The sequence below is a fragment of the Mya arenaria genome, chromosome 16 (assembly GCF_026914265.1).
Source record: "Mya arenaria isolate MELC-2E11 chromosome 16, ASM2691426v1".
In the NCBI taxonomy this organism is placed as follows: domain Eukaryota; kingdom Metazoa; phylum Mollusca; class Bivalvia; order Myida; family Myidae; genus Mya; species Mya arenaria.
Window position 1 is genome coordinate 31,040,609 of NC_069137.1, and position 12,923 is coordinate 31,053,531.

Sequence of the window (12,923 nt, forward strand, 5' to 3'; positions counted from 1 at the left end):
AGGTATTTAAAACATAATTTTACTTACATAATCAATCCTCCAATATTCAAGGAATCAGTTTGATTGGTTCGTCATATTGTGTTCTGAAATGCACTGTACCATGTCATGCAACTGTGGTATCACAGATTGGCCCAAAAATGTTCCGGTTTACAAACAATTGACCTACTTTATATAAATACACGTTTTTTTTCACTTTCACTTTTGATTTCTTTTTTTCCCTTTCAGTCTAAACATTGACTCACTTCATGCATTATACAAAATTGAACAATACGCTGACACTGTTCAGTTTAATTTCTAGGCTGTTTCGCATACTCCTTTGTTACTCCAGTTCAAAACAAGTAAGCGGTCTTAAGTTCACTGCAGTGATATAAGCGACCAACTTTCACTGGAAACCGAATAACAAAACAATTACGGACAATTACACACTAATGAATAGTCAATTGCGGAGAAGTTATATATAATTGTTGAGTTTTGCTGCCAAATAACGGTGATTCTTTTGTCATTAATTATCATTATCCCATTTTGACATGCTGACAAGACATAAAAAGAGTAAAATTAAGACTAATTATATGCGCAATTCTTTTGAGGTCCCAATTCGCACCAATTGCCTTTCATACACTAATATAACGTGTTTAAGATGGCATGTTTCCGTCGTTAGTATCTTGCCATTAATAAACTACATGTATATACAAAATTCGAGAATTCAGGAAAAGTACATTCGAAAATAGTTTGAGATACTTTCATTGAAAATAATCTGAAAGTTAGTCAAAATAATTGTACGTTGACAGATTCTTTTTATGATTTTTGATATGGCAAATCCTAAAGGCTAGACAGGGATTGGAAGAATCCCGTATAACACGTTTTAGACTAATCTGAAAGTATGACTTTATATTGAACCTAGTCCAAATAATTGTACGTTGACAGATTTTTGTTTACGAGTCTTGATACATGTATATGGCAAATCCCTCACGTACAAATTGTTTTGTACCAAAAGTGGGTAGTTATTCCAAACGGGATTCTGGGTTAAAGCATATTGCATCTATAAAATATCATAAAAACAAGAAATATAACCAAATAATGTTATTTTATATTAGTTCCGTACACAAAAAATAAATATCGCACAAATTATTATGAGTTTGATGTGTTTCTTCATTTCATAAAGTCAAAACATAAAGATATATATACATGAAGGGCACCTGCAAGACAGCTGTTCACAGTTTTACAACAATTGGAACACTTTGGCCATGGCCGAGTTGTAGCGATTGTATTTACGAGGTCAATCTCCAAGCTTACAAGAGATGGTCGAGTTGTTACGCTTGGCTTAATTTTTGTCTGTGTCAGTCAAGTTTCGTTTTATTGGAAAGGTAAATCCTGTGTTTTAATGCATTTAAGGCTTTTTTGTGCAAAATATCTTTGCACTTACATGGTAAAGTATGAATATAAACCTTTATTATCTATTTCAAACATAAAATACTTCTCTAATTACAATGTCAATATTTTTCATAACACACCTGTTTTTGCACAAACCTGTTTAGAAGTTAGGGATTGGAGGAATCCCGTATGACACATCTATTATTTTAGATTATATTGAAACTAGATTAAGTTCTAGCATTTTGCATTTTTGCCAATTTAGGTAGCTATCACTTAAGTCCAACTTGCAGGTCTTTGATTTCATCATTTACCATTATCCAGAATCGTTCCTGAATTAGCTTCTGGTACCTACATGTACATCGGCAAACCAGTCTGGGTTTTTTTCAAGCATTTTTAGGCCATCATTGGTGAAGCATGACTAGCGTGGTAGCCCCATAGCCCCAGGCTACTGAATTTCAGCTTGGGCTACCGATTTTTCGCAGAAACTAGCCTGGCTGGGCTACCGTCTTTTTCCTAATGTGATTTAAAAACATGCTAATTAAATGTGTAAAGCTTCTAGTTTTTCAAACAACCTCCATTAAAAAACACTAATTGTTCAAGAATGCATTCTCCAAGACAAAGATCAAATCAATGTCAGATTCAACGAAATTTTAGATGATAAAAAGCGGTATGCCCTGTGACTGCAAGCCATGTGCTGAAAGTTGGTTTATTCAATTAATGTATATATATATACATGTATATATAAACACGTGTCAAGAGTAATTACCGGCCGAAGTGGCAAGAGAATTATCAATCTGTTTCTAACCAGTTTAACTGTGTCTATTTGCAGCAGTCAAACCCAATGACCTCAATAACTCCGCCCATTTTGTAAATTAATGGATACTTTCGGCAGTCTTAGCTAATTACGATGTCTTTGAAAAACAACAATGCTAAAATATCAATACCAAAAATGATATTATATTTTTTTGTTAAATATATATTTTATCTATCAGCTTACAGAAAATAAACATTTAACAAACATTGTCTTAAAGACGTGGGAAACAGGTGCCCGTTTTCTTCCTGTCAAAGTTAATGAAAGTGAAAGGTGATTTTTTGGACTTAATTAAATCGTTCTCAGTGTCAAGTATACAGTTATTTCTATGACATACCTTCGAATTGCTTTGCCATTTATTGTAAAGAACAACAAAGGAATATTGGCAATAGAAATATTGAGTGTTTTAGTGTTTACTTCCAAAAGTGAAAATGATAGTAGAAAAGAGAAAAATGTCACTGCACAATTGTTTGTGCATATTGGATTTGACAAGGATGTATTGAATAACAGAACGAATAGCACATGTATAATTCTTGACTTAACATCCAAATAAAAAAATATGCTCAGCAGAGTCAAAAATATTTTTCTCCTGTTTTTTTACCCTGTTGAAAGCCATGATTATTTATATTGTATTCATTTTTATCTTTTGGTGACTACACTATTATACGTATCACTAAAATTTGTCTACTTATTTTTTTTCCGCGAGGGGGGTCAGCACGTTATTTTCATATTTTTTTATATTTATTAACTTGCTTAGGGGTGGCAGTGGAAAGCATCAATAATATTATGAGTGTGAAATTCCATGAAGGTACCATATGATGACTAAGTCCAAAAAATATTGTAATTTGAGTGTATTTCTGTATTAATTCTTATATAATAAATGCAGATATTGCGCAAATTTTCATCGCGTAAAAATCCCCTGGTGTAATATCAAAATCCCCTGGAATTCAGACCAAAATCCCCTGGGAAGCCTCTCAGAAATATGGCATGTATGCAAATTCAGCGAGAAGTTCACTTCTCCCTAAAATTTAGGTACAGGATTAGCCCTTGTCTAAAATAATAGATGTCAACGTACAATTATTTGGACTAGGACCTTGATGCTTATTGAATAATTGAGGGGTCATCCAGATTGAGGAACGCTTAAAGCTGCACTCTCACAGATTGAGCGTTTTGACAACTTTTTTATTTTTTGTCTTGGAAAGAGCAAATCTTTGCGTAAATATCTGCAAACCAATGATATAAGACTGCTGACAAAAGATCAGATTGTAGATTATCATATTTCCGTTCGAAAATTAATGTTTTATTGCTTAAACTGTTACTAACGGTTTAAGAAAATTGCCTTAAACATCATTTTTGAACTTAAATATAAAAATCTGCGATCAAATTTTTTGTCAGCAGTCTTATATAACTGGTGTCCATGGATTTTCGCAAAAATTGGCTCGTTCCAAGACAAAAAATAAAAAAGATGTCAAAATGTTCAGTCTGTGAGAGTGCAGCTTTAATATTGAATAATTGAAACTGTATGTGCTTGCTCGATTGGATGGTCAGAATCATTAGGATATCTTATTCAAACTTCCGTGAACTCCTCTAAACGCTTGATTTGCTCTAGTGTTTAAGTACCCGGTATGGGCTTATGGAATTGATATCGCGCTTGTAAAATTTTGCTTTCTTGTAGCTAGAATAGGCTAGTGGATTTAAATCTGGATTTCGTACACTGATTCTATACAATCATTAACTAATTTTCTAACGTATTTAAAATGAAACAGAATGATGAAGTGTTCTGAACTAAGGCACAGTAATTTTAAAAATGGCATAAAATTCCTGATGTTATGGTCAATGCCAAGTTTACTTAAAATAATCTCAGATATTAGGTGAGCTCTTAAAATAGTTATAGACCTCTTCAAATAAAATAAAAAGAACACTCTAATTAATTCTTGCTTTCATTTTTTTTTTTTGATAACATCAAATCAATTGCTTCTGTCACAAAGAGGGATCTATTCTATATAATGTTTTCATCTATTGAATTAGAGACCGCTCAAAATAGTTTGGAGGTATTTTGAAATGTTTTCACTTTGTTGAACATTTGGGAAACAAAATGCCCATTTAACCACTTAAACCAGCCAGATCCGTCCATGCATGGCTTGATTATGGCCATTGAAATTTCCAAAACTGCTTATGAAGCCAAGTGATAAATGACAGTCTTAGAAAAAGAGAGCCTATACTTGGGAGAGTTCAGTTTTTTTGAAGAGGTGAACAAAAAAATGAGTCTAAGAGAGACAACCTGTTCTACTGGAGAGTGCAGCTATTAGTTATCTCCCTTAAAGAGGGTTGATCAGTTTTTGATGAGTATTCCATTTAAAACCTGATGTTTACTGAACTTATACAGTACTTAGATACTGACTTAATCACATGCATGACTGGATTATGGGCCTTGATATCGTCAAAATTGCTATATTACAGCTCGTGAATAAAATATAGCCTCCATTTCTTTTCCAATCAACAAACTAGGGCAGTAGTTAAATATTTCTGAGACCTCAGTTCCGCCCAATGCATGACTGGATTTTTGCTCTTAATATTGGCTACATTTCTGTAATCAACATAGCCTCCATATTCACATGTTACTAGACTTTAATGGCTGCGCCCATTAACTTGCACAAAGAGTTCCATGTTGCCTATTAACCATATGTGCTGTGGATAAAAAATGACAAGAAAAAAATGCCAGGCCCTCATGGGACTCTTATTAGCATACCTTAGTAAAATTGTTCTGTGCATTATTGTATGCTATAGATCTATAATCATACCCTTCAGCTATTTTCTACCACTGACTAAAAATATGACATAAGATTATAGGGTTGATCACAATTATAATTCAAAACTTGGACTTTAAATTTTCAAAAGTTCAAAAGTAGAAATGGTTTACTGCAGTATAGTGCTAATTTTCCAAAGTATGAATTACTTTTCATTTTCAGAGATCTTCAGACTGACCACTCTGACATGAGATGGAATTTTGTCAATCAAGCACCAATTCATGGGTTAGTTATTATTTAGTTCAACTTCACTGTTCAGGGATGGTCAAATAGGGTGTTTATATAACAGGAGGGTACACATGTTTCGAATTTGCTATGGTTTAAGTGAGGATTTTGATCTGAGCTGCAGTCAGATAGCTGTGAAATGTAAAGAAATAGGATTTTTGGAACCTGTTTATGCCTGGTAAGTTAAGTATATAAATGATGGTTTTCCAAAACATTATGAAGCACATTTGACTCTACAATCTCTATGTTTCTCTAGGCTTTTTATTTCAAGCTTTTAGGTTATGGAATAAAACAGTTATTGAAGGAAAGCCTTTGACCAGATGTGTACAAATGTGGGAAGCAAGATTTTGATACTTCAAAATCAATACCTGTATAAAAAACATAAATTTTCAGTGATAAACCTTTATTTACCTTCTTACTAAATAATGCTTTTTGGAAAATACTTATTACTGATAACAGGATTGTAACTGTGTAATTAATAGCTGAACATGCAAAAATATAAAATGATTGGTGAGTGCTAAAAGATTTACTGTGATCTACTCATAATGTAGAAATACCGTGTTTTCTGCACCTTTATTTCAATTTAAACTTGGATCCTTTATCAGAACCATTGTTTTTGACATATATTCATCTTTTTTGGTATAGTAAAACATTTGTATTAATTGGGGTAAATCTTATTTAAATGTGGTATTTTGATTTCCCCAAACTTTCTTTCCTGTACAAGAGCCATCACGGATATCTTTTTTGGTTTAGCCACCTAAAAGTGTGCTGATAACAGTTTTACCAACATTTGGGCATCTGAGCTTATCAGGGTAGTACTCCCCCACTTACCTGTGGACTGGTGATGACTGTGAGTGTGGTGGATAGTACTCTCCCACATTACTGTGGACTGGTGATGACAGTGAGTGTGGCCACTCCCCCACATTACTGTGGACTGGTGATGACAGTGAGTGTGGCCACTCCCCCACATTACTGTGGACTGGTGATGACAGTGAGTGTGGCCACTCCCCCACATTACTGTGGCTGGTGGTGACTGTGAGTGTGGTATAGTAAAACATTTGTATTAATTGGGTTAAATCTTATTTAAATGTGGTATTTTGATTTCCCCAAACTTTCTTTCCTGTACAAGAGCCATCACGGATATCTTTTTTGGTTTAGCCACCTAAAAGTGTGCTGATAACAGTTTTACCAACATTTGGGCATCTGAGCTTATCAGGGTAGTACTCCCCCACTTACCTGTGGACTGGTGATGACTGTGAGTGTGGTGGATAGTACTCTCCCACATTACTGTGGACTGGTGATGACAGTGAGTGTGGCCACTCCCCCACATTACTGTGGACTGGTGATGACAGTGAGTGTGGCCACTCCCCCACATTACTGTGGACTGGTGATGACAGTGAGTGTGGCCACTCCCCCACATTACTGTGGCTGGTGGTGACTGTGAGTGTGGTATAGTAAAACATTTGTATTAATTGGGTTAAATCTTATTTAAATGTGGTATTTTGATTTCCCCAAACTTTCTTTCCTGTACAAGAGCCATCACGGATATCTTTTTTGGTTTAGCCACCTAAAAGTGTGCTGATAACAGTTTTACCAACATTTGGGCATCTGAGCTTATCAGGGTAGTACTCCCCCACTTACCTGTGGACTGGTGATGACTGTGAGTGTGGTGGGTAGTACTCCCCCACATAACTGTGGACTGGTGATGACAGTGTGTGTGGTGGGTAGTACTCCCCCACATTACTGTGGACTGGTGATGCCAGTGAGTGTGGTGGGTTATACTTCCAGACATTAACAATGCTGTGGATGTAGAATGACTGAATTATTCACATTGTGGAGTGACACATTGGACATGATGTGCTCTAAAATTACATGGACATAGTCCCCCACCACACCTCTGTATTTCTCTCCTGGGACGGTTTCAGTGGTACAAACAATGACATCAGGCAATTTCTAGATACACAAAATCTCTTTTGGCACACATTTTATGTTTTTGACAAATTGAAGCCATATAACATCAACTCGCGTATGTTTTTTGGTGCGGATGTGTGTTTTGTGTTGTGAACCAGGTTGGTTCAGAACTGTTGGACTGTTGGAAATGAGAGATGAGTTAAGTTAATGTAATTAATTAATTTTTAGTTGGTGTGAATGGGAGTGATGATGACTTGACATTTGGACATAAGGACACAGAGGATAAACTCTGTCACAATGTAGAATGGTTTTGATTCCTTTACCTCGATGATAGACATGCCTTGCATATATTTTATGTGACAAGGCATGGACCTCAATTACTTTGACAAGGAATGGTCTATCAGGTTTTATTTACTACCTTGGCTCATAACATATTTCTTAATCGTTCAGGTGTGAGCATTTCTTTTATGTGCTCTGCTTGTAAAAGTATTTGATTTATATAGTTTTTTGTTTTGTTTTAACTGAAAGCTTTGAAAATATAATTCATGGAGTTAAAGCCAAAATGAACCAAGCAACATGAACCTGCTAAAGTTTTTGTCATTTTCTTTGATTGACCTTACAATCTTAGTTGAAAGATTATATATTGTACTTAAGCAATATGTCAACATATTTAGATTTGCATATATAGATCTTTAAAGACATTCTTTGATACTGAGCATGATGTTTGAGCTGTTTGTTTGGGGTATTGATAACACTGAGCTTATTTCAACTCTATTCAGCATTAAATTTCATTGGTTGGAGATACAACTTATGTATCAGCAGAATAAACTAAGTTGCTACTCTGTGTCAGGTTCCCAAATTGTCCTATTGGAGGCTGTAGGGCCATGTGGCTTTAGTTAGAGCAGTTGAGTGATTGCTTAGGCCAGGCTTTCAAACACTGGGTATTAGCTACAGTGACAAAATCATAGCAAGTAATAAATAAAGCATTATAATCTCGCTTTATTAAAAATATAAACTCACGTTTTGGACGGTAACAGATATTGGCAGCAAAATTTTAACTTAAAATTTAACTAATTAACATTTTAAAAAATATTTGCATTGTAAATGTGGCAGAATATCATGCAATCACATATTACAAAGATAGACTAGCTTTCTTACGTGGTATCAAAGTGTTCAAAGGTACAAAATGCATAGCTGTTACAGGTTTTATTTGGGCATATTGTTTGGCAGCTCATAAAAAATCCTGGCGCGGCCTGTCTGTCTGCTCCTGTCAGCTCTCATGGTTAATGGATATCAGCTAATTGGGGGCTGATCTCTCTATTCTCCTGTATGTTGGTATCTGGTTAAAACTGAATAAATGAGTGCAAAATGGAATTCCATAAAAACACATGCCACCATGGATATGCAAATGGTTGTGTAGGATGATTACTGATATCATGGATAGTTTCATCCTGGTGTTGTTTAATTAAACAACAATTTAGGTGTGTCACCAAATGTATGTACATGCTGATAGCATGACTTATTATGTATAGAACCAGAACTACATATTGTGATCTGTTTTAAAAAAAATATACACCAGGGCTTGTGAAGATTGCAAAAAAAACAGGATGTTGGTAAAAGATATATATTGTTGATTAGTTAAATCATTGTAAACTACATGTAGCTGGAATTGACTATATGAAGTGCTATGCAGAATATGTTTAGTGAGCTGTGGGCAGTGCTGGACACAGCTAGGGGTATTTTAGTCATTGTAAAATTGGGAGTGTTTTTTTTGCAAAATTCATTTGACAACCTATGGAACTTAAAAATTGTTAAAATGTAATTATAGAATACCGGTACATATCAAGTGTATGCTGTCATACCCTATTAATTAATAAGTAATTATTGGAGTCTGCGACAAGACATGTGCACTGCCAGATACCTGATTGATTAATCATTATTTTGACCGTCTACTTATAAACAACATATGGAAGTATGGCACATGAGCAGAGACGAGACAGATTCTCAAGAGGTGCAGTCCGGAGAACGCAGCATGTGGAGATGAGTGAGGATAAACCCGACTACACGTTTGCTGAAGAGGACGAGGATAATAGTGGCTGGGAGGAAGAGAGACAGGATAAACATGTGACAGGGGTTGGAAACAGGGGGTTGGACACAAGGGGGTCCAAAGAGAGAGGGAGGGATCATTCACCAGAAAGGTCTAATGAACATAGCAGGGAGAATTCTAGAGGAAGGAAGAATAAGAGTAAGGATAGAAACATAACAAGAGAAAGTAATGGGATAAGAGATGACATTAGGGACCAGTCAAGAAATAGAAGAAAAAAGAAATCAGACGGTTATAGGAGAAAGAGTGAAGATCAAGACTCAACTGAGGAGAGATCAGAACAAGATGGTGATGGTTCAATGGATGAAGAGCCTGATACTAGGAAAAAACACAGTCATGGAAAGATTAAAGGTCATGGAAAAGCTGATATGAAACATGATGAACAGATGAATGAGTGGAGTGACACAGAGACCAGAAATACCAAAGAGAATGGTGATGTGAAAGTTAAGGGAGGACATTCTAGGAGACCATCTGTAGATGTGCGCAAAGAGAAAAACATTGCACAAAAAAGGTCAGGGAGCTCAGACCAGTTATCTACTGAAGATAGTTTGGACAGTGAAGGGAAAAGACATTCTGGATCTAAATCATCATCAAGGGATATAATAAGCAAGTCTCGGGAGAGAGATGGCGGTGGAAATGAGAGAAGTCATAAAGGTCCTGATGTAGTCATAACAGAAGCTGAAGTGCATCTAACTGAAGATGAACTTGAGAACTTGGACAAGATAGGTGGGCATTTAGATAGAAGACAAAGTAATGTCTACGAGTCCAAGGAGAGCAGGAGCCACAGTTTGGAGGCTAAAAGTCATGAAAGGCTTAACAAAGATGGCCGACGTTTCAAGTCCCACCAGAACCTATCCTCTCACCCTGATGATCCAGAAGGTCACAGAAGGTCAAAAAGTCAGTCCACCTCAGGCAAGTTTTACACCCCAACCCTTGTAAGGAAAGGGAGGGACTATAGTTATGAGAAGCAGGGGGATGAGGGATCCCAAGAGAGGGACGACTACTTTCCATCTGACCTTGAAAAGTCAAAGCCCATGTCAAAGTCTACCATACTGCCGAACAAGAATGACGAGAACGGGCTGGTGGAGGAGGAGTTTGGGATGCCGGCAACCAAGATGGGCAGCTTCCAGGACTTCCGGCCCATAAGGCACTCCGGCAGCACACTGCGCGTCTCGACAAGCAAAGGTGAGCATGGATTCGTTGGCTTGCATGTTGCACTCTTGAAAATTGATGCAAAATTTGGAATAATGTTATCCAGTTGTTGATGTGTAATGAGTTTAATGTTAAAAATGTTAATCATAAAAACCAAAAATGCAGCAGTGTACAGTATTGTCATTCTAAAGAAGAAAAAAAAAAAACAGGAAAAATACTTATATTGACAAGCTACCTTCTTGTATATATAGATACTGTAGAGCAACCGCTTGTTACTTTGTGAGTTGCCTGACAAAAAAGGGCATGGTATCAATATATATTGACTGATCTTTTTATCCATGTTCATACAAATTGTTTTAAACATCCATAGCTTGACAAAGATGTAACTACATCAAATATGTTGATTGTATTCACCTTGTGTTAACACAATATTTAAATTTAAAATCAATACATGCACATGTATAACAAATAAATTTTGAGTGATAAACTACTTACTAAATAACTGATTTATGGAAAATATTAATTTCTGATAACTAATTTGCATGTTGTATCACTATATAGCGAATGCCATATTAAACAGTTTGACGTAGAAGACGGAAATCAAGCGTGTAGAGATTCTGCAGGCGATTTAGGACGATCGCAGTTTCAGATTATTTTTTTCAAAACTGAAAAACCAAGATTTCATGTACCCACGAAAATGTAAATTTTTGGAAATCATCAAATTTCATACCAACAAATATAAATGATTTCACTGTGAGTATTTAATTTAAAATAAACTGATTTTAACTGTACAACACATACTTAAATTAAATGTGAGTAAAAACAAAAATATGACTGTTAAGTATTTTCTTTCAACTATGAATAGAGGGTTAAAGTGGATAAAAATTGTTGATAGAATTATTAGTCCATTTGAATAAAGTAACCTGTAAATCATGGTTAAGTTGTACATGTTTTCAATCAGTTTTGTTATTTTCTGCCATCTACTGACCAGAGAAAGACCAACAGATAGCTTTAACAAGGGAAATAGTCAGTATTTTGTCCTGGTATTGAAGAAAGTGTCTGAACAGCTAAGATTAACCAGAAAATAGTTAAAGTTTGGGCTATACTAATCAATTCTTAATCATTGGAAATGTTTGCAACACACATATCACAGGGCTTTCTTAGCAAATGAGAAAATGGGGAAACAAGATAGTTCCCCCGAAGAAATGGGCTTGAGGCTGTTATTGTCTGTTGGATATTATAAGGGCAGTTTACGATTATATGATGTGATAGGATTTGGTATTTTGTGTCAAAGGATGAAACTGAATGGGATTATTGGGAAATATCAAAGGCAAACAATTTTCTCTCTTTAAGATCAAAAAAGTTGATAACAGTCTGAAGCTAGGGAAAAGGCCGCACCACCCAGAATTTCTGCATTTTAAAAACAGCAATTAAATGAAGACATTCCATTTCATATGATAAAATTCATTCTACTTAAATTTCTCTACCATCAAACATAGAGCTGGCTGTTTTCATGGTTCTCAGTTTGTTGTTGTGGGTATGGCAATTCTTTGAGGACCTGACTTACGAATAACCTATTGCTTTTAATAGGCCATATTTAATATGGAACTACAATAACAGTAAGTTCACTGGCTTATAGAAACACAATAGATCAGACATGGAATTGAAACAATTCATTACTTTTGATAGCTTGAAATGAGTGATCATGTGTCTTGGTGTGTGTTATAATGCATATTTACGTGAATGAAGCAGCAATGGATCGATTCTGGCGACAACGGACATCTGTTGGTAAGTAGCACCAGCCCTTTGTATTAAAAGTGTAATTTTTATGTCACATCACATAATCATGTGTAAACTTAATGTCAGGCCATTGAGTGATACCTTAATGTCTGGCCATAAAGTGGTACCTTAATGTCAGGCCATTGAGTGATACTTTAATGTCAGGCCATTGAGTGATACCTTAATGTCTGGCCATAAAGTGGTACCTTAATGTCAGGCCATTGAGTGGTACCTTAATGTCAGGCTATAGTGTGACACCTTTATGTCCGGCCATTGAGTGATACTTTAATGTCTGGCCATTGAGTGGTACCTTAATGTCAGGCTATTGAGTGATACTTTAATGTCTGGCCATAGAGTGATACCTTGATGTCAGGCCATTGAGTGACACCTTAATGTCAGGCCATTGAGTGATACCTTTATGTCAAGCCATTGAGTGATACCTTAATGTCAGGCCATTGAGTGATACCTTAATGTCTGGCCATAGAGTGATACCTTAATGTCAGGCCATTGAGTGATACTTTAATGTCTGGCCATAGAGTGATACCTTGATGTCAGGCCATTGAGTGACACCTTAATGTCAGGCCATTGAGTGATACCTTAATGTCAGGCCATTGAGTGATACCTTAATGTCTGGCCATAGAGTGATACCTTAATGTCAGGCCATTGAGTGACACCTTAATGTCAGGCCATTGAGTGATACCTTAATGTCTGGCCATAAAGTGGTATCTTAATGTCTGGCCATAAAGTGGTACCTTAATGTCAG

At 35.9% G+C, this 12,923-nt stretch overlaps 1 protein-coding gene across 2 annotated transcripts in view; it reads left to right on the forward strand.

The window, feature by feature from the left end:
• The first annotated feature begins 375 nt into the window (after positions 1–375).
• LOC128222153 (uncharacterized) overlaps positions 376–12,923 on the forward strand; it is a 90,117-nt gene continuing 77,569 nt past the window's right edge. For both annotated transcript variants that reach the window (XM_052931028.1, XM_052931029.1), the window contains exons 1-2: positions 376–487; positions 5,152–5,214. In XM_052931028.1, coding sequence (XP_052786988.1) covers positions 5,211–5,214 — 4 coding nt within the window. In that variant the 5' untranslated portion in view covers positions 376–487; positions 5,152–5,210. The remainder of the gene's footprint in view (positions 488–5,151; positions 5,215–12,923) is intronic.